General features: G+C 47.3%; 3 protein-coding genes and 1 long non-coding RNA gene across 4 annotated transcripts in view; 1 reads left to right on the forward strand and 3 right to left on the reverse strand.

The window, feature by feature from the left end:
* The window catches only part of LOC310859020, a 227,714-nt gene that overhangs the window by 98,637 nt on the left and 107,403 nt on the right, over positions 1-21,674 (reverse strand). The gene's annotated exons all lie outside the window — the stretch shown is intronic.
* LOC310859165 (voltage-dependent T-type calcium channel subunit alpha-1H-like) overlaps positions 1-21,674 on the reverse strand; it is a gene marked incomplete at its 3' end in the record, with an annotated part of 124,458 nt that overhangs the window by 36,393 nt on the left and 66,391 nt on the right. The window contains exons 20-24 of the mRNA XM_083765564.1: positions 16,350-16,473; positions 6,876-6,944; positions 6,511-6,695; positions 3,143-3,269; positions 788-913 (exon numbers count right to left, since the gene is read on the reverse strand). Of these exons, the coding sequence (XP_083621690.1) occupies positions 788-913; positions 3,143-3,269; positions 6,511-6,695; positions 6,876-6,944; positions 16,350-16,473 (631 nt within the window). The remainder of the gene's footprint in view (positions 1-787; positions 914-3,142; positions 3,270-6,510; positions 6,696-6,875; positions 6,945-16,349; positions 16,474-21,674) is intronic.
* On the forward strand, positions 8,509-9,420 carry LOC310859166 (non-selective voltage-gated ion channel VDAC2-like; the record flags this gene model as incomplete). The annotated part of the gene is made up of 1 exon (XM_083765565.1): positions 8,509-9,420. The coding sequence occupies one exon, from the start codon at positions 8,509-8,511 to the stop codon at positions 9,418-9,420; it is 912 nt and encodes a 303-aa protein (XP_083621691.1).
* LOC310859167 (exportin-T-like) lies at positions 18,151-21,255 on the reverse strand (the record flags this gene model as incomplete). Its single annotated transcript, XM_083765566.1, has 1 exon — positions 18,151-21,255. The coding sequence occupies one exon, from the start codon at positions 21,253-21,255 to the stop codon at positions 18,151-18,153; it is 3,105 nt and encodes a 1,034-aa protein (XP_083621692.1).

Below are 21,674 nucleotides of genomic sequence, written 5' to 3' on the forward strand. Positions count from 1 at the left end.
ATCAGATCCAGGATCGAGGAGATTAAGCAGAATCAGCAGTTAAAGGCAAATCATGAAAAACTGAAACTTCTCATGCAGTCTTTTTTAGGATGGGCTGAACAGCTAGCAGCATATTTCAACCAGATAACTTATTTATTTGTTTATTTCGATGGGACAAGCATACTTTCAACCAACATGTAACGTAAATACACTGGAATTAGCAAAGATGCTAAATTTCATCCGCAATCCACACACAAAACACATAGAAACAAAACAGACAGGCAACGTCGCAGCGCAACGCGTTGTGGGCTTGAAGATCGGGTATTTTCAGAATACAGAATTGTGAGTAAAGTAACTTGCGCATAAAGTGCGTCATTGCTTTTAAGTAATATAAGATATGCTGTCATGGTGCACTACTAGAATTATTCGACTATACAAGAGAGAGGAATTCATTGGGCCAGCAGCATCAAAGACTTCTTTAAAAAAGCCAGGATGGAATTCAGTCGGTTAGACAGCAGTGGTGGAAAGCAACTAAGTACACGTACAATTTTGGAGTATTTGTACTTTGAGTATTTGGGTATACTTGAGTATTTTTAATTTCCAATACTTTTACTTTTACTCTACAACATCTCAGGTCCAAATATTGTACATTTACTCCAATATCAAATCCAGTGTGTGTGTTTGTGTTTGTGTGTGTGTGTGTGTGTGTGTGTGTGTGTGTGTGCGTGTGTGTGTGCGCGTGTGTGTGTGTTTGTGTGTGTGTGTGTGTGTGTGTGTGTGTGTGCGTGTGTGTGTGTGCGTAACACACCTGTCCCAGGTTGTCAAAGTTGTACTTGCGTCTGATCCATCGATGCCCCGCCTCCAGACAATGCGTCCTATTGGTTATGTTACCGATGTCCCGCCCCTCACAGTGGTAGAACTTCCCTTTGAACAACTGCACGCGCACACGCACACACACACGCACGCACGCACGCACGCACGCACGCACGCACGCACGCACGCACGCACGCACGCACGCACACACACACACACACACACACACACACACACACACACACACACACACACACACACACACACACACACACACACACACACACACACACACACACACACACACACACACACACACTCAGTACTCTATCCATGGGTATAAGTAGCAGCGTCTCCGCCATTATGTCGCGGCTGCCAATTATGGCGGAGACACTACAGTAATTTGCCAGCCATTTTCTATGGAAAGATGGCCACCATGTGAATATGGTCTATAGAGTGTTATTAGTCTAGCATAGATTAAAGATGGCCACCATGTGAATATGGTCTATAGAGTGTTATTAGTCTAGCATAGATTAAAGATGGCCACCATGTGAATATGGTCTATAGAGTGTTATTAGTCTAGCATAGATTAAAGATGGCCACCATGTGAATATGGTCTATAGAGTGTTATTAGTCTAGCATAGATTAAAGATGGCCACCATGTGAATATGGTCTATAGAGTGTTATTAGTCTAGCATAGATTAAAGATGGCCACCATGTGAATATGGTCTATAGAGTGTTATTAGTCTAGCATAGATTAAAGATGGCCACCATGTGAATATGGTCTATAGAGTGTTATTAGTCTAGCATAGATTAAAGATGGCCACCATGTGAATATGGTCTATAGAGTGTTATTGGTCTAGAAAGATGGCCACCATGTGAATATGGTCTATAGAGTGTTATTGGTCTAGAAAGATGGCCACCATGTGAATATGGTCTATAGAGTGTTATTGGTCTAGAAAGATGGCCACCATGTGAATATGGTCTATAGAGTGTTATTGGTCTAGAAAGATGGCCACCATGTGAATATGGTCTATAGAGTGTTATTAGTCTAGAAAGATGGCCACCATGTGAATATGGTCTATAGAGTGTTATTGGTCTAGAAAGATGGCCACCATGTGAATATGGTCTATAGAGTGTTATTGGTCTAGCATAGATTAACAACCCGAACGCTCGGGGATATTTACTGTGAAGGAGTAAAGCGGAAATGGAATTCATGTTCACTCAGTGTGATCTAACTACCTAGAAGTGAACGTAAACAGAGCAGTGTTGACATGATTCCTGATGCAACGAGACCGACAGAATCCATGTGAATAATTTAAACCTTTGCCACATTTTGTATCCACGTTGTTTTCTACTGCAAGAGAAGTCATTAAACCTAATATTAACCTTATATTTCATACTTGCTGTCGTCATTTCAACCTTTTAAGAACTTTCACTACAAATGTAGCCAAAACACTCTCGGGGCGATCGACAACAACGGGAGGTATGATTAAAGGTATATTCAGTGATTTCACTCAAAAAACCTTAGGTTTCGTTTTTGGCTGGGACCTAAGCCTTTCATCCAATCAGGATAGAGAGCCAAAAACGAAACCTACGGTATTTTGACCCCCAGGGGTTAACTGGGGACAGGGAGGAACTCTCTATAGTAGAGAGGATTGTCACAACAAAACAAAAAAATAAGTGATATTTTAATTAAGTGAAATCACTGAATATACCTTTAATTCTAACGCGACTATAGCGACGGGACCGCGGTGGGCCGTCTAACACATAATCTTTTCTTAGAATTGGACAGAATGATTTTAGATCAAGAGTTATTAACGTATTAACGAGTGTTGTCCAACAGACGCTTCCAGCCTGTGGAGCGATGCGATCGGTTTTGATATCAATAATCTTTTTTTTTTTCATCTTGATCAATCTCCGTCTTGAGCGCTGGGCGACGGAGTTCTCCGCCCTATCAATTAGTAACGCCCAGTGGGCGTTGTGAAAATCATCAAAATGTGCAATGTGGCTTCAATGCTTTTCAAATGAGTCAAAGCAAATCAAAAGTCCTTGTTTACTGTAAGGCGAGGCTATTAGATTGAAAGCCATTTAGAGAAAGGAGACGCAAATCAAGCTAGTTTTTGGTCTTAAAATAATAATTCAAGATATTTACGTTAAAAAAGCTGCGTCCCCATAGACAGTATAAGCCAGCGATACTGGCATACAGGACACAGTTGATCACCGTAATCAATAAGGGCCTTTCTCGGCCCCACCACTCTCCCATTGTTTATATTGTGTTTAGTTTCCAAGCACCAGGAGGGGGTGGGGCGGAGGTGAGCATTGTATGGTACACAGAGACATACTGTACCTGAACGCCTAGGATTCCAAACACGATGAAGAAGGCACAGCAGATCAGGACGATGTTCCCGATGGGCCTGAGAGACGTGATGAGAGTCTCTACCACCAGCTTCAAGCCTGGAGCACGGCTGATAACCCTGTAGACGCACGCACGCACGCAAGCACAATTCAATTTAAATTTAAATTCAAAAGGCTTCATTGGCATGAGAAAACAACGTTTAAAATTGTCAAAGCAAAAGTGAAAAGTGAGATCCAAACAAAATGTGATGTACAATTAAAAGTCAGAATCAATTGCTATGTACCGAGACCACTCGATGCGATGCAAGTGCACGAATACACAATGATTGGTTTTAAGTGTGGTTGTGTTCCATTTAGATTATCCTTCGATCTCCCATCACAGCAGCTGCACGAATCTTTGCTGCTGTGTTTGCACATTGTTGTACTTCGCCCAGCAGATATGGGAGTTGCTTTAGTCATGTTTTCAAAATCTCCTTGGGGTGATTGTAATCTGTGGAACGGTATGGGTCTCTGAAGCCTTGGTACAGCGTAGAAGAAGAGACATACGTGTGATGTATCAGATCTGGATTCTGGTCACATGTACATCTCAGTCAGCCGTTTCCTTTTACAGGCACAGAATACCTATTCTGAGCTAAGGTATACTGGCTGACCACATTATGCGACGAGGGTTTTTGTTTGTCCTTAAGACGGCTGTTTACAGAACAGGCAGAACCTGAGGCTATACACATCTTGAGACACCTGTGTGCCTAAGCCTTCAGACTAAAAAACCTTAGACTAAAGTGCTCTACCAATTGGTTGTTCACGGTAACGTTTAGACAGATATATTCAGAGGTATTTCCACCTTAAGCCTGTAAAAGCGAAGCCTTTTGTCTGCGAGTGCATTTAACACCACAGGGGTCTGAGCTTATCTAAGCAGCCTCTTAACAGCTGTGTTGAGAGAACTCTTTCTCTTTTAGAATTATAAAGAGTATAAATGTCTGTGACTGTGCCTGTAATCATCTGGACTCTGGAGTAAAGAATTAAACAATGTTCTGCACAGGCAGACTCTTCACATACTAGAGTCTAGTATGTGAAGAGTCTGCCTGTGCTATTAACTCATTTAAAAATATATCTGTGTGGAGTTTGCATGTTTGCATGTACCTAGGGTAGGTACCCTCACAAAAAAACATGCAGTAATCCTGGTCTCTAAACTGCCTCCCCCTGGTAACCAGCCAGGGCGACTGATGGAGGGGAAAGGAACTGGTTGGAATAACGTGTTCCTTCCACGCGCTACGTCCAACCAGGGAAACTCCCCCCTGTCAGGTGTAAAAGGAGCAACTTGGACACTCATGCATGAAGGAAGCATGAGTTCAAGTCCGTTGCTCTCCCCATGTTGGCGGAGGGTGTGTAGAGCCCAGGATCACATTAGATAATTGGCACAGTGGTGAAAAATGGGTTACAAAATCGTGGGATAAAAAAATAAAATGTTTTTCTCTGGTGAAAAGCTGGAATTTGAGCGATGGCAGACTCTCAGTTAAATCTGGTCACAAATGTTTGTTAAACATTACAAGAAGTCTACACGATAGATTGTATAGGAAAAATTGTTATTTTGATCAATACAGCACGGAATTGTGGACTAAATCGGATCCAATGATAACAAAAATATGCCTTCGGTGTTGTGACTGAGAGGCTGAATCTCATCAAATGGTGGAACGTACGTAGCCCAATAAATAATGGGCCTTGATGTGAAAACGGTTGGCAACCACCGGTCTAAATAATGCAGTTTACCACCGGGAGCACGGCTCGCCAAGAATCACTGGAATAGAGAGAAATAGCCAGCAATCTGAAGCCCTTCTGAGCACTGGCTGGTTTTCTTTCATTTGGCGCTGCCTGATGTGGTTGTAAGTAACACTTCAATTTCCCATCTGGGATTAATAAAGTATCTATCTATCTATCTATCTATCTATCTATCTCTATTAAAGTCTTGGTACAGTGGAACACGTGATCGAGTATACGGTTCTTTGGGACACATGCAGGCTGTGGTCATTTTTCCAGTGTTGTTATATTACCGATGATGAAAGCACAGAATGTAAGCTCTCAAAATGACATATTGTTTGAAGAAGACATGCAAGCTCGTTTGAAACTTGTTATATAGGCTAGAAGAGTCAAAGCAGAGGAAAATCCCTTTTATAAATAATGATGCAGGCCCATCATGGGCACGAACAATTATGTAATTAATTCAACCCCCCTCCTCTGACACTACATCCCACGATCTTAGAACTGCCACACGCGCGCGCGCGCGTGTGTGTGTGTGTGTGTGTGTGTGTGTGTGTGTGCGCGTGCGTGCGTGCGTGCGTGCGTGCGTGCGTGCGTGCGTGCGTGCGTGCGTGCGTGCGTGCGTGCGTGCGTGTGCAAAACCGAGAGAAATTGACAAAGAAAGAATAAAACCCTGGTCTCTCTCAAGCAGAAATGATGAACCAGGAAGCAGCGGGCCAAAAATGATGATATCTTCATAATAATAATTTCGAGTTGTAGTCTTAATAATAATAATAATAATAATAATAATAATAAAACTTTATTTGTATAGCACCTTTCATGACATGAAATGCAGCTCAAAGTGCTTTACAGAACAATGGAGAATAAAAGAAAAGCAAGGCAACGACATTAAAAAACAAGCAGTAATGCAGTACAGTGAGGACATGGAGAAAAAAAATGTAAAGGCAATGTTGTAGAAGTGGGTCTTGAGCTGAGCTTTAAAAATGTCTACAGAGGCTGCCTGACGAAGGTACAGTGGGAGCTTGTTCCATGCCGACGGCCCGTAGAAACAAAAAGCTGCTTCCCCGTATTTTTTAGTTGCCATTTTCTTGGGCAAAGCGAGCAGGCCGGCGGTGGAAGACTGCATTGCAGTAATCAAGCCGAGAAAAAACAAAGGCGTGGATTAGCGTTTTTGCATCGTCCAAGGACAAATAGGCTCTGATTCGTGCAATATTTCTAAGGTGAAAAAAGGCAATCTTGGTGACATGATTAATGTGTGAATTAAAGTTCAATTCAGAATCAATAATAACCCCCAGGTTCTTTACTGTACTGTTAGTTTCTACAGTTAGGTTGCCAAGTCTGCTTATGATTGATTCTTTCTTTCTTTTCTTGTTAGGTTGTGTTTACATTTGTGCTGTGGCAGTGCTTCAATATTTCATTAGTTGATCCCGCCCCTAGCGGCTGCATATATTTCGGCTGGGAGTACATCATCTCTGCCCGCGAGAGAGACCAGATGAGAGAGACTCACTGCTGCCACCAGCTGTCGGAGTCAGTTTAGAAGATTAAGGAGTGAGTCTGCAGTTCTGACTGCAATGGGAAGTGCATGGTTTAAAGTAGGCTACATACCTCAGGGGTCTCAGAGTGCGCAGCAGTCTCAGGACCCTGAGGATGCCGAAGATCCGGTTCTCTCCGCTGGATGCCAGCGACACCAGGATGTCCACCAGCGACACCATGACCAGGACGCCGTCCAGCTTGTTCCAGCTGCTGACCAGGTACACCCGGGGCCCCACGTACAGGCCCAGAGCCACCACCTGAGGGACGCACGCACGCACGCACGCACCGGAATCAACTGATTTGTATGCTACATTAGGTCATATTGTTGGGGACCCCCTGGAACCTCAAGGATACCCTGGAGGTCCCCGGACTCTACTTTGAGAACCACTCTGTGTGTGTGTGTGTGTGTGTGTGTGTGTGTGCGTTGCCATGGTTACCTTGACCATCATTTCAGCCATGAAGATGACGGTGAAGACGTAGTTTGACACGCTGAGGAAAACACGCTCCTGGAAAAAAACACACATTTGATTTATTTTATTTGGTTTTTTCACACACACACACACACACACACACACACACACACACACACACACACACACACACACACACACACACACACACACACACACACACACACACACACACACACACACACACACACACACAAGCTGTCTAGACTAGAGTAGACAGTTTTGTGTGGCTTTTCATTTCAGCGTTGTTATGTAAGCCTATGGTTGTCAAACTGTCATTGTCACGTCAAGGACCCCAAAATGAATAAACATTTGACAGATGGACCTATTATATTGTTCCACACTCACTCAGAGGGCCACGTTGCACAATACTGTCTGGCAAAAATAGCCAATCTACAAGCTCAAAATGCGTCGCAATGCAACACATGTTGAGCTTGTAGATCTGCTATTGTTGCTTTATTGAACTGAACATTTTAATTATTTTCTTTGCTGTTCTTGAATTGGAATCCTGAAAATTAACATTTTTATGTAATTTCAAATGCCTTTCAAATGCCTTTAATTATAGTCATGTTAACTTCATGAACTAATTACAAATGCATTGTACATAAAAAAAACACATTTTAATACTAGTCATAAAGCTACTAATTTAGACAGAAGTAATTAAAGCAGGTCATGTTTGCATGTTTGGAATTGTAAAAGCTGAAATAAATAAGATATCAATATTCTGATATTCATTATTGGCCGCCAGTTGCCCACTAGGAGGTTCATAGTAGGAAGTAGACCATTCATAGTCCAGTTTGAGGCGATAGCTTATCACTGCGGTATCGTTTTCTAAAGGTTAGAACAGTGGTTCCAGAAGTCCATTCTATCCGTATTCAACGACATGCTCTTCTCTGGTTCAATGCATATCTTCACAACAGGCGTCAATGTGTTGCGTTACAAGGTTCCCATTATCACAGTTTTAGTTTTAGGTGAGCATGAATGAGCCTTTAGATGAGGTGACATGTTTCCTCTGAGTGTGTGTGTGTGTGTGTGTGTGCGCGTGTGTGCGTGCGTGTGCAGGGTTTTGCTTGACGTGTGTGAAAGGATTCTGCGAGAAGATCCAGCGGCGATGAAAGCACTCGCCGATGCCTTCCTTAATGCTTCTCGTCTGTCTGTCTGTCTGTCTGTCTGTCTGTCTGTCTGTCTGTCTGTCTGTCTGTCTGTCTGTCTGTCTGTCTGTCTGTCGGTCTGTCTGTCGGTCGGTCTGTGGGGTTGGGCTATGAGCATCGGACATCCCCAACAAATCGGGTGCAGTACTTTGTTTTTGGTTTAGACTAGTCATTGGTTAGACCAGTCATACAACTACAACCTATCTCAAACCCACTTAGTTTATGACTAGTCTAAACTAAGTATGCACCCCAACAAATCGGCTTTCACGCATTGGCCCGAGCTTCGCGTCACACTTGTGCCACACTGCATCAATATATAAGAGGTAGCGTGCACAACAGAATTCTATATTAGCACGAACAATATCTTCTGGGGCCGATTTTCCTAGAGCACACCATTTCCCCCACCATCCCATAGCCTAAAGGCCTGCGTATAGTAGAGGGCAACAACAATGGACTTCCCACCCCTGTACAAAGACCTGGGCAAGGCCGCCAAGGACCTCTTCAGCAAGGGCTTCGCCTTCGGCGCCGTGAAGCTCGACGTGAAGTCCAAGAGCGAGAGCGGCTTCGAGGTGCGCGCCGCCGGCTCCAACAACACCGACACGGGCATGTCTGGGGGCCACCTGGAGACGCGCTACAAGCTGAGGGACCTGGGCCTGTCCCTGAAGCACGGCTGGAGCACCGAGAACCGGCTGACCCTGGAGGCCAGCGCGGAGGACCGGCTGGCCCGCGGCCTCCGCCTGGGAATGGACGCCTCCTTCGTGCCCAACACGGGGAAGAAGAGCGCGGCGCTGAAGGTGGGCTTCCGCGGCGCCCACGTCAACGCCGGCTGCGCCGTGGACCTCGAGCCGCCCAACACGGCAGGCTCGGGGGCCTCGGGCCTCGCTGCCGCCATCGCCGCCGCCGCCGTCGCCCCGGCTCGAGTCCACGCGGACGGCGTGCTGGGCTACCAGGGACTGCTGGCCGGCTACCAGATGACCTTCGACCCGGCCACGTCCAAGCTGACGCACAGCAGCGCGGCCGTGGGCTACCGCGCCCACGACTTCCAACTGCTCGCCACCGTGCAGGACGGCGCCGAGTTCAACACTTCCGTGTACCAGCGGGTCGACGAGCGGCTGGAGATTGCGGCGGGCATGACCTGGACGCTGGGCAGCGACAGCTCGCGCCTCGGCATCGCCGCCAAGTACCGCGTGGACGAGAGTGTGACGCTGGCGGGAAAGGTGGACAATGCCTGCCTGGTGGGCCTGGGCTACACGCAGACCCTCAGGCCCGGGGTCAAGTTCACCGTGTCCGCCCTGATTGACGGGAAGAACGTCAACGCCGGCGGGCACAAGGTGGGCATGGGTTTTGAGTTCGAGGCGTGATTTAAAAAAGGGGGCGAGGAGGGGGGAGCGTACGTACGTACACCTGTGGTTCCAAAAATAATCCATGTGAAGGACCCCCAAGTTGACACTAATAAGCCTTGCGGACCCCCCATTTGAAGAGATATTCCAGGGACCCCCCATAAGAGAAGTCTTTTTACGACTCTAGCAGTGATTCTCAACCCGTTTAATTTCAAGGAACCCCCAGTTTCACATGCATTAAAGGCTACGAACCCCCATTTAATTCTTTCTTTCCCATGTCCGTATATATACCTACCCCGACGCTAGGGGGCGTCATATCCCAGGTCCATATCCAACGTATGTATACTGTCTATGTAATGGTCGAGTCCGTTTAACATTGGTCCGCTTCCTATGGCAACGCCCCACCGCTCCAGCTATGGGATTGAAAATATTATAATCGCGGTGTAAAGCAGTTGAAGGGAAGATTTTCAAACCTCCATAAGTCGGACTCCAGGAGAGCTGTCCTTGGTGGATCTTCTGCCATCCAAATTTCGGATTTAATTTGTGCCTTTGTACCGAGTACACAGTGTGTGCTTGTTCCAATGATACTAACGTGTGCATTTTAGGGACGAAAGACGATGGGGAAAGAATTAAAACGTGAGGAAACCTCAAACCGTCTCCCTTTTGGATGCTAGTACACACCAGTGGTTCATCTCCAAGGACCTCCCTGATGACAGTATACGAATGGAACCAAATGGACCGCGGGTAGGGTCCATTTGGTTCCATTTGTAATATTGTCGGAGTTGCCGAGTTGTAAGGGCCCTCAACCCTCTCAAGACACCTTGTGAGTCCCTGTACGTCACTTTGAGAACCACTTCTGCACACACACACACACACCCCTTGTCTGGCTTTAACCATAACCAATAATGGATAAAGGAACGGCTCCTATGTCACGTGTTGTGTTCTACAAGCCACTATTTCAGAAAATTCAAATCCACCATCCTGGAAAACCGGAAGCGAATGCTATTATTGGGTGGATGGGGAGCGAGGGGTGGGTCTTCACTCAGCAGAACCCAATCACTACTAAGCCTGCTTGATCAATCTTAAAATGCATAAACGCTGAAGACTTGATTGAAACTATAGTGATTGAGAACATAATAAGATGAAGGCAGGAAAAGAAGAACGTTTGAGCACTTTTACCACAAAAAAGTACAAGTAAAGGCTTTCGGATATTTAGAAGCTTGTTTCACAAACAGCTGGGTCTCTCTTATCTTATCTTATTTACAATATAAGTAAGGGGTTTTCACATATTTACGGCTAGTTTCACAAACATCACAGCCGTATAGGCCCTCTCTTATAGCTTATTGTTCCACAATACATTTACACATAGTACCTGAGATAATACACAATATACCTCCCAGAACTTTTACACAAAGAAGAGTTTCTTATTTATTTGACCAGTTTTTGTTTCTAGATTATTCTGCAATTGTTTTAATCCATTTTATTTATAGCTTATAGGTTATTTAAAGTAAGAAGGTTTCGGCCCAGCCGTCTTGTGCTGTTTTGTTTTGTTTTAGTTTCATATTGTATGACCAAAAATAAACCATAACTAAATAAATAACTTCTCACAACTTATCTGGATCCCACAAAGGGGTTCAAATAATGGACCCTGCATACTCCAAATGAAGCCACATCACCTTTCCGGTGGTCACCGACTCCACAGTTCATTAATGATAACACATTGTACTGCCTAATCTAACCGTGATCGATCCCTATTGAAACCAAACAACAAATAGGGAACAAAATGACAGCGGAAACTAAAACACTAAAATAAACAGATGCATGTAATTATTATTTAATTGTATTTTTTATTATTATTATTGTTATTGTTATTTGTATCGTGCTCCCTCCTTATTTTAATGGAAAATCCAATAGTAAAAATTAGGGATGTCCCAATCGTGTTGTTTTTGCTCCCGATCCGATTCCGATCATTTGATTTTGAGTATCTGCCAATACCGACTTTTATAACTTATGTCATATCACAATAGTACAATATCCAAAATCACAGACAATATCCAGTCTAATATCATGATATCTACTGTATAAAATGTTGATACTACAGTCTATAGGGTTGTCCCGATCACGTTTTTTTGCTCCCGATCTGATTCAGATCATTTGAGAATGACGTGATCGCCCCCAATTTCCGATCACGTGATCGGATTGGGACAACCCTAGTAAAAATACTTCCGTGACCCAGGGCAGGGGCGTCATTTGGGCCTCTAGGGTGTTGCCATGGCAACACCCTAGCGATTTCATAAAAATAAAAATAAAGTCAATGATGCTTTTTTTTATTTTTTTTGGTTGTTGGTCAGGCCCTTTTCCTTTTTGCGTGCTCAAATAAACATCCATATGTTGTTTTTTGTACATCTTGTTCTTGTGATATGTGATCAGCGCATTAGTGCATCTGCACATGCAGGCGCAGTGAGATGATCATGACACATCGATCAAAGGCACGTCGCACGTGACGCACGTCACTCACCTACTGACCCCCTCACACAGGTTGTGATCGTGGAGCGGAAGCACAACAAAAACGCGTAAAAAACAAACAAACAGATAGGCTCATCTTCTCTCTAGCTCTAGCCTCTAGTCAAGACAAAAAAATGAAAAGAAAACAGTTGGCATTAGATGCTTTTTTCAAGAAAAAAGAAAAAAACAAGAACAACTCAAGTTCCCCATCCACAAGTTGCAGTTTCGATGTTGACACTAACAACAACAATGCCGACCACTGCGACCAGACATCAACAACAACGGCAGCAAAACCACCACCGGCACCAACATTAGCGACAAGTTCAAATTCAGAAATAGAACAAGATTCAGATTCAGACGACGATACAGCACCGGATTCAAGTTCAACAACAGTTACAGCGGCGGCGGCAGCTGCTGCTGCTGCGGGGCCAGGGGATGGGGTCACACTCACTGCCTCAACAGAAGGACTAGTGCAAACAGGAGCCGCCACTGACATTAGTAAGTAAAAAAATGACTCTCCTGTGCAACCTCATGTAACAGTGTTTCCAGTCACAAATAAGAGACGCTTTTCTGCAGCATATTACAAGTTGCATGATTGGATTGAGTACTCCGTGACTTCAGACTCAGTCTATTGTTTTGCCTGTCGTCACTTCAGCAACGACACCCTTTTGCCAGGGGAAAAGAGGGGGTGTCGATTTTTCATGGACCAGGGAATGGGATTTAAAACATGGACAAACATGAAAACCAAATTTCAAGACCATGTGGATGGTAGGAGACACAGAGGGGCAGTGCTGGCGTGGAATAATTACAGGGCTGTTTGCGCAGGCCAGAGGGAATCTGTTGCTTCTCAAATTGTCACTAACAGAACGGCGGAGGTACAAGAAAACAGGGCTCATGTTAAAACCTTGTTTAAGGCTACAGCGTTACTTGGACGCCAGGGACTGCCTTTTCGTGGGCACAATGAAAAGGAGAGCTCTACCAATAGAGGAAACTTCCTTGAGTTTGTTGATACCCTTGCAGGAGTTGCAGCTGAATCTGATGTGGCTCTGAAGTCTAAGGAAAAGAAATATGGCTATTATACTTCCCCTGAAAGTCAAAATGACATGATTCAAGTGATTGGGGATATAATCAAAAATACAATAACCAATGAGGTAAAGGAGGCACAATATTTTTCCATATTAGTTGATGAAACGAAAGACGTCTCAAAAAAAGAACAACTTGCAATTCTCTTGAGATATGTGCATAATGGCATTGTTAATGAACGTGCTATAGGCACCTTCTATATGAAGGACCTCTGTGCTGAGTCGCTGGCTACATTCATTTGTGAAGAAATATCTAGAGCTAGTTTGGACATGCAGTTATGTATTGGCCAGTGTTATGATGGAGCCAGTGTAATGCGTGGGTGCATGAACGGTGTCCAGGCGAAGATCAAAGAAAAAGTTCCTCATGCCGTGTATATCCATTGTTACGCACATCGACTGAACCTTGTTCTTGTTGATACCATTCGGGACATTCCAGAGGTGTCCGAATTTTTCAGCATTGTGCGGCAAATGTATACCTTCATTGCAAATAGCAACACCCGACACCAGCTTTTTATGGACGCTCAAACTCACCTGAAGCAGAAGGTCCTACAACTGGAGCGCTCAAGTGACACCCGCTGGTTATATTGGTACAGAGCAGTTAATAAAATTAAGCTTCGATATGAGGCCATACTGGCTACACTGGATGCAACTGTACAATCCCACCGTGATGGGTCGGCTGAGGCTCTAGGATTAAAAACGCATATGGAGACGTTTACCTTCATTGTGCAACTTCATGCCATAGACAAGATTCTGGGCGTCACACATACACTATCAGAGCAGCTTCAAGAACGTGGCATTGCCATAAACAAAGCTACTGGTCTCATCCGCAGCGTCAAACAACAGCTAGAGAGGAACAGATCACAAAGCGAATGGGAGTCTACAGTAAAAAAAGCCAAAGCATTTGCTGCTACAGTTGATGTGCCCGTGGATCATGTGGATGCAGGCAGCACCCCACTCGCCCGTCCTACGAGGGTACGCACAGTGTCAAAACTGCTTGCTGGGTTTGTTTGTTGGGCCAGCAGTGGACAAAGAGAGCCAGAGAATGATGACATGCATAGGAGGCTCTATTTTGAAATTATAGATCGATTTATTTCAGAGTTTACTCGCAGATTTACACAGAATGAGGCTCTTCTGCAGTCCATAGAGGCATTCGATTCAAGCAGCCCCAAATTTCTGGATGCCGACATGATTGACGACTTTGCAAGTCTGTATGACATCCATGTTGACCGCACCTTGCTCCCATCTCAATGTTACACAGCACAAGGATATTTAACGCAAAAGGATGGCAGCATCTTGTCAGCCCTTGAAAAGTTAGATGCTCTGCCAACTGGCTTCTCTGAAATTAGAAAACTTTTCCGGATTGCAGCCACTTTACCTGTAACAACAGCATCCAATGAGAGATTTTTCTCTGTATTGAAAAGAGTCAAAGATTATCTCCGGACTACGATGGGCGACGAAAGGCTTACACACCTGATGTTAATGGCAGTGGAGCCAGTTTTGGTCAAATCGCTCAACTTAGATGACCTGGTCACAGACTTTGCTAAACTACGACCCCGTCGTTTTCCCCTCATGGACTGAGTCTCAGCTGCTGCCTGCTGGTATCAAAGGTAAGAATCATTTGTATTTGTTTAATTTATTCTGCTAGCCTGCATGCATGTATCGCTGTTGATTGTTTACTTAATGATTGAATCCAATGAGTGGGACTACAGGCTTCTAATACTGCTCAGTATTGTGTTGTGTGGAATTCAGCACCTTGGATAGCAACGCTATCTGTTGTGATTAGACAGATGTGCGCTGCGAGCCTGTGGTGCCTCAGTCAGACAGCAGATAAAAACGGGGACAGACTGACTGACCGACTGACTGGCTGGTTGCTTTTCGTGGTTGTAATAGGAACTTTCTTCTCTTCCCTTTTCCATTCTTCCTTATTAATCCACAGACAGAGTCTGACAGACTCGAGCAATGATGGAAGAGGAAGAGACAGTGACAGACAGCGAGAGAGAGAGAAAGAGAGAGAAAAAGAGACTCTTGAAGGAGCGCCCAAGAGCTACAATTTATAAATGCCATAAACGTTATCTGCGGTGCCTCCTTGGTTTATTGATTGACATTAACATATATTGTATGGCTTAATAAATACATTTATTTTGAAAACAGACAGTAGCCTGGCCTTGGTGTGTTGTTGTTTAGTCTTTCAATTAATTATTTCATTAAGTTCACTCTCATTCATCCTAGCGCATTATTACTGTGCTGTTTATTGTTTGTTTTGGGGTCAGGTCAGGTATCTCTATATTAAATAGGTTTGCTGTTTTGAAGTATGTTGGCACACATTCACAATGAAGTAAAGTATAGTTAAGCTCAATAATGGTTGTTGGTCAGGAGTGCCCTTTTCCTTTTTGCGTGCTTAAATAAACATCCATATTTTGAAAAGGCTTATGTTGTCTCAAGCCCTTTGCGCACATTGACACGTTACAATTTAGCCTTTAGACCCGCAAGAAACCGCAAAAAAGTAAGAAAAAACCCGATAAAAACCCGAAAAAATGCACGCGCGCTGCGCGCGCGTGCATGACCGTTCGCCCCCGCAACACCCTAGCTTTTGGTCTAATTACGCCACTGACCCAGGGCGTAGCAGGAGTGACGTCAGGACTTGGGTACCCTGTGTGAGCGTGTGCTTGTGTGCACGTTGGCGTGCGAGCGTGTGTTACCACCACCAGTCTGAGTGGCTGGATGTCGGCGTGTGTTTACATGGGCAACTGGCGGCCCCGGGGGCCACATGCGGGCCCCCACCTTCACTTAATGCGGCCACCAGGTTAATATCGGAATACATATATTATTGATTTCAACTAATTAATAGTACTAGCCCTTACCCGTTGTGAGATATTTGCCCCCCCCCCCTTGTGGCCGTGGGGGGTACTGCGCCCGGGTGCGTTTGTAATTGACTAATAATTCATTAATAATCATTAATGTATCAAATCGAAAAAAGGGCTTCGTTACGCCCTCCATATTCATATGGTCAATGCCTGTGTGAAATGTGGGAGTGATTGGTGCAGGCGGTGAGGAGATACGGCAATGTTTCTGACAGACAGACAGACAGACACACATTCAGACAGACAGACATTGTTAGAATTATAGTATGATTAATATGTTATTGTCTTTTTTTATGTCCAATGTATTTGTACTTAGTTCAAAAAGTTAACATAACTATAACTAAATGCATTTGAAATTATATAAAAAGGTTACTTTTCAGGATTCCAATTCAAGAATAGCAAAAGATTATTCAGGATTTCAATTAAAATATAGCAAAAATAGCCGATCTACAAGGTCAAAACACGTCGCACTGCGACGCGTTGCATTGTGTGTGTGTGTTACCAGGCTGTGTGGCTGGATGTCGGGTCTCTCCAGGGCGATGGTGATGCAGTTTAGGAAGATGAACAGCAGGATGATGTGATCAAACATCTTGTGTTCAATCACCCTCTGACACCACTGTCTGAACCTGGAGAGAGATAGAGACAGACACACACAGACATGACCTATTAATCAGCAACATGAAACATTCAGAGGGTTAGTCTTTGTTTAAAGATGAGAAAAGATGATTCCATCTAACTGTACACAGATACCCCCCTCCCCCCACCACAGATACATTTTTCATTTGTTATTTTTCAGTTCACTCTAACCAGAGTTGAAAATATACCTCATAACTGTTGCGACAAAAGAAGGTTAACAAATGGAAGGACTACTTCCATTGTGAACACCAGCTGCTGCTAACATTATAAATTGTTGTTTCAAAATAGGTCTATGTATGTACAGTATATAAGTAACGACAGAATGTGACATAGCTCCATTTACACAATGCTCAACTGTTTTATTATTATATTTGTGACGCTTGCTCTGGCAGTGTAAACGTATGTTTTCTCATGAATTGAAATTGAATTGAATTGAACAGTTTGTGTGTCGATAAGGCCACATCACGCACCAGAAAAAGTTTATTGAATTGGTTTTGAATTGAACGCATGAACGCACGCACTTGCTCTCTCCCTCTGCCAACCTGGGGAGAGCCCTGAACTGAACTCATGCTTCCTTCAATGCATGAGGCCCTGGTCTGTATATCCCACATTACTATAATAATAAATAAATAATTAAATAAAAACTACCCTAAACAAACATTAAAGTCCAAAATCATGACAGTGAATGACCAAGATGCGTACGTCTGCATGGTGCTAGATAAGTAGCCATATCAAATTCATTAGTCCAGGGGTTCTCAACCTGGGGGTCGTGACACCACGGGGGGTCCCGGAATTATTATTGGGGGTCCCCAAATTATTTTCAGGAAAAACAAAATAAAATAAAAATTAGTTTCTTTTCTCGCAACTGAATGGCTGGAAAATGGAATTTTAGAGTTTACATAGTACACTTTCCTTAATGATTATATCTGGTTTCAGTATTTATTTATGATGTATTTTCTCTATTATTAAGGTTATTTTTACAGTCAGTTTGTATTGGTGGTGGGATGGATAGTAAAATCCTTTTGCAGATTTCTTTAAAGAATTGCCAATTCATTGGCAAAACACAATCATTTTATTGATTATTGAGGGGCCCCCTCCTATATCCAGCTTTTGGTGTCTGTCACAAACTGTGTCCTACACAAACATTAACAATGAACAGAGAATTTTACGTCGTAGTCTGAGAAAACTTTGTCATGATGATGTACAATGATAAAAGCACCCCTCACTTCACACGGGTAAGGCTACTAATAGTAATGGATTTTATTTACAAAACACTTTACATTCCTCAGAATCTCAAAGTGCTATAAATGCAAAAGATAAAAAAACATAAGAAGCATCGCAAAGAAGCGGGAACAAAATGGCAAGCTATAAAAAATATGTGTTCAACACTTTTTGTATTGTGTATTATCTTTGCCTTAGATAGCTTCCAGAAGGTTCCCCTTCCATGACCATCATCACCCATCACCATTCATCATCTCAGACATTCTTGACATCTGAAACATTTTCTAAATATGAATTTAAGCACATGCTACTTGTGTCTGACTTTTACTTCAGTCATGCTAGTGAAGAAATGGGTGTGACGGGTGTGGTTTTATGAATAATATACAGATAGCGATGTAAAAAAATAGCGCAATTTATTCTAAAACGTATAATCACAAATTAATTGTCTACAGCCTGGCTCTCTGGAAGAAGGCCTTGACGTAGCTCTTCAGGACCTTGACGTCGGGCTGCTGCAGCGCGCCGCACAGCTCCTGTGCCAGCTGCGGCGGCACGCGCAGCGCCGGCAGCAGCTCCCGCGCCAGGAAGCGCGTGAAGTCGCCGCCCCGCACGGCCTGGACGGCGCGCAGCGTGAGAGCGCATTCCGAGAGCGCGGCGGCCGACCGCGCGTCCGACAGGTCGAAGGCGGGCCTGAGCGGAGCGGCGAAGCACGCCGGTACCACGTGCTTGTAGAGGAAGTCGGGGAAGAAGCCACCGTCATCCTCCCGCCCGCCCCAGAGCTCCACCAGCCGCGAGAGCACAGCGAAGCAGGTCCTCTGGGCCGCCGGGTCGTCGGGGAAGTCGGCGGCACCCTGCACCAGCGTGTGGAGCACCCGCTCCACGTTGTCCGCGCCCTGCTCCGCCAGGATCTGGTCCGCACCGCCGGGAACGTCGACCACGACGGTGTGGACGAAGGAGAAGTAGCTCCGTCGGAGCGCCGCCCTGTCCAGGGCGGCCTCGCGGTCGTCGCTGTCGGCGGGACGGGCCAGCGCCCCGAACACGGCCAGCACCAGGGGCATGAACACCTGGCGCAGGAAGGGAGAGACCCGCCCCTTGAACTTGGCCGCGATCTGAGCGAGCAGCGGGACGAAGTCCTGCAGGTCGGAGGCCTCGCAGTCGCCGCCGGTCAGCAGCAGGTGCTCCGAGGCGGCGGCGACAAAGGGCAGCGCGTCCTCCTCCAGGCAGGCCACCATGTGGCGGAGGAAGGAGCGCACAGCGCTCCTCAGCGGCCCCCGCTGGACGGGGCAGGCCAGCGCGGGCAGGAAGGCGCGCAGGCAGTCGCGGTACACCTCGGCGCAGCCGTCGTGCTGCTTCGCCGCGCTGTTGCCGACAAACGCCTTGCTGGTGCGTGCGGCCAGCGCCGCGGCACGGCTCAGACGGGCGGCCAGCGCCGCCTGCCTGTCGGGCCGCGTCTCCTGGGGGAGCCGGGCCAGCAGGCGGGTGAAGGTGTCCGTCAGCGGAGACAGCAGGTTCCTCAGGAGGGCCTGCTTCCGCTCGCCACCGCCGGGGCTCTGATGGCCGCTGCAGGCGATCAGCACGCCGGCCGCCTCGAAGAGGAACAGCTGGTTGTCGTCGGCGCCGGCGAGCGAGGAGACGTGGTTCTCGGGACGGGCCGTGGTGGCGAGCTCCAGCAGGTCCCTCATCCTGGACAGGACGTCCTCCGCGTAGCTCGCCACGTGGTCGCGCTGCGCGCGCACGAACCTGGCGAAGAGGCACGCCGCACGGCTCCGGACTCTGGTGCTGGCGCCGCCGTGCCGGAGGCCTCGTCCGTCCAGGAACGCCATCAGGACGTCAGGGATGTGCCGCGGCTCCGCCTGGAAGAAGCCGGTGTGGCGGACGACGGCTTCGAAGAAGCCCAGGGACACGGTGGGGTGCCCGTGGGCGCTCACCCCGCTGGACACCAGCGTCCTCATCATGTCCTGCAGGGCGCCGCTAGCACCGTCCGGGGAGAAGCGAGCGTGGGGGGACGTGGTGGGCAGGGCCTCTCCCAGCATGCACAGCAGCCGGAGCGCCACCTCCACATCGGCCGTCGGAGCCGCTCGCCAGTTCTGAACGGCGGAGGCGAAGAGGCCTCTGACGGCCCCCACAACAATGTCGGGAGAGAGGAGCACCAGGCGATCCAACAGCATCTTCAGCTGCTTCCGGTACTCCGTCAAGTCCTCGTCCTCCCTTTCAAAGTCGTACCCTTCTTCACCGCTGTCGAAGTCGTACGCCAGTTTCTTGGTGACGGCCAGCGTGAGCGCCCGCACGTTGGCATCCTGCCCCGCCGTCAGTGGAGGAGGAAGCTGCTTGAGGACGTGCAGGTAGTCGCAGAGGAAGGCGACCGCGTCAGCCGAGACGCCGCGATCTGGGTGCAGCAGTAGCGCCAGCGTTGGGGGAACCACCTCGGACTCCATGACGCGCAGGGTCTCGCCGGCCATCTCGGCCGACCCCGACTTCACCAGCCTGGTCCAGGCGAGCGCCAGCGCCTGGCCCATGCTCCGCACCAGCCTGGAGAACCTGGCCAGGAAGGCCGGGTCTTCGTCGTGGCGCTGCCGCCCTTCCTCCACGCAGGTGAAGAGGCCGGCAGCCTGCAGCAGCCGGCACAGGGACTCCACCAGCCGGGTCTTGTACGCGGGGTCCGCGCCACGGCCGACCATCTCGCGCAGGCAGTCGCACGCCTGACCCCTCGTCGGCCCCTCCGACGACGACGACATGTGCGCCAGCAGGAGCCCCACAAAGCGCTCGTTGGCGACCAGGTCCAGGTCTATCCAGGAGACGAAGGACGCCACCACCTCCAGGCAGTGGCGCGCGAGCTCCGGGTGGCGGGGGGAGCCGCCAGCCCGGTACGTGCTCAGGATCTGGAACCAGGACTCCACCAGGCCAGCAGGCACGCAGCGCTCCCACATGGCCTCTCGGATGGCCGTGCTGCGCCGCGTCTCCTCGGGCGAGCGCGCCGAGGAGGAGCGGCGGTCGTCGTCCACCTCGGCCCCGACGGCCGCCAGCGTCCTCAGGTACATGTCCACGCCGCGTGGGCGGAGCTCCACCGCCAGGGACGCCACCTCCGAGAAGAACGTGGGCCAGAGCGCCGCCGGGTACTCGCCGGCGAAGGTCAGCGCCAACACCTGGGCCGCCTTGTTGCGGACGCAGGGCGTCGCCGCCTCGGGACAGGCGTCGTCCTCCGATGTCTGGCGCCGGAGCCACGTCATCAGCGAGTCTCTGAGGAGCTCCCGCTGGGCGGCGCTCAGGCCGCCGTGGCCGTGCCTGACGCGGTGCTCCAGGACCTGGAAGCAGAAGAACTGGACGCGACCCGCGTCGTCGGGGCCTCGGTAATGAAGCCCTTCTTTGGCCCGCAGCGCCTCGGCGCACACCTCCCACGACGAGGCGTCCCGGGACTCGGTGAGGCGCTCGAAGTAAGCGGCGGCGCGCTGCCGCAGGCCGGCGTCCGCGTTGGGGTGGAGGCCCAGCAGAGCCTGCTCGTCCATGGCGGCGGCGGCGGTGGTGGTCGCAGCGATGGTGGAGCGGCTCCAGGACATCCAGTCGGTCAATGTGATTTATCTAAGTTACTAAAAGGCTTCAATGAAGGTTCAAATCTTCTCTGCTGTCTGTCATCAAGCAGATTTCATATACTTCACTTCAGTGTCATCATATCTTGATAGGAATGCAAACTATGCCATTTTTAAATCATGTTATATTTATATGGGATAAATATCCTCACTAGCTACATGATACGGGGGATTGAAACGATATAACATCATATTTCTAACAGTAAGCTCTGTGGACCTTATATCTTTGAGAGTCTTGTGTCATAATGTCATCATACGTATGTCCTAATTTGGAGTTCCACAGGGCTCCTATAATATTGGAGTTCTACAGGTTTTATTTGTCTCTAATAATAATAATATATATAAGAAGCAAAAATAATACAATTTAGTTTTTTTTTTTTTTTTTTTTA

This window comes from Protomyctophum parallelum (genome assembly GCF_964188405.1).
Source record: "Protomyctophum parallelum genome assembly, chromosome: 5".
In the NCBI taxonomy this organism is placed as follows: Eukaryota; Metazoa; Chordata; class Actinopteri; order Myctophiformes; family Myctophidae; genus Protomyctophum; species Protomyctophum parallelum.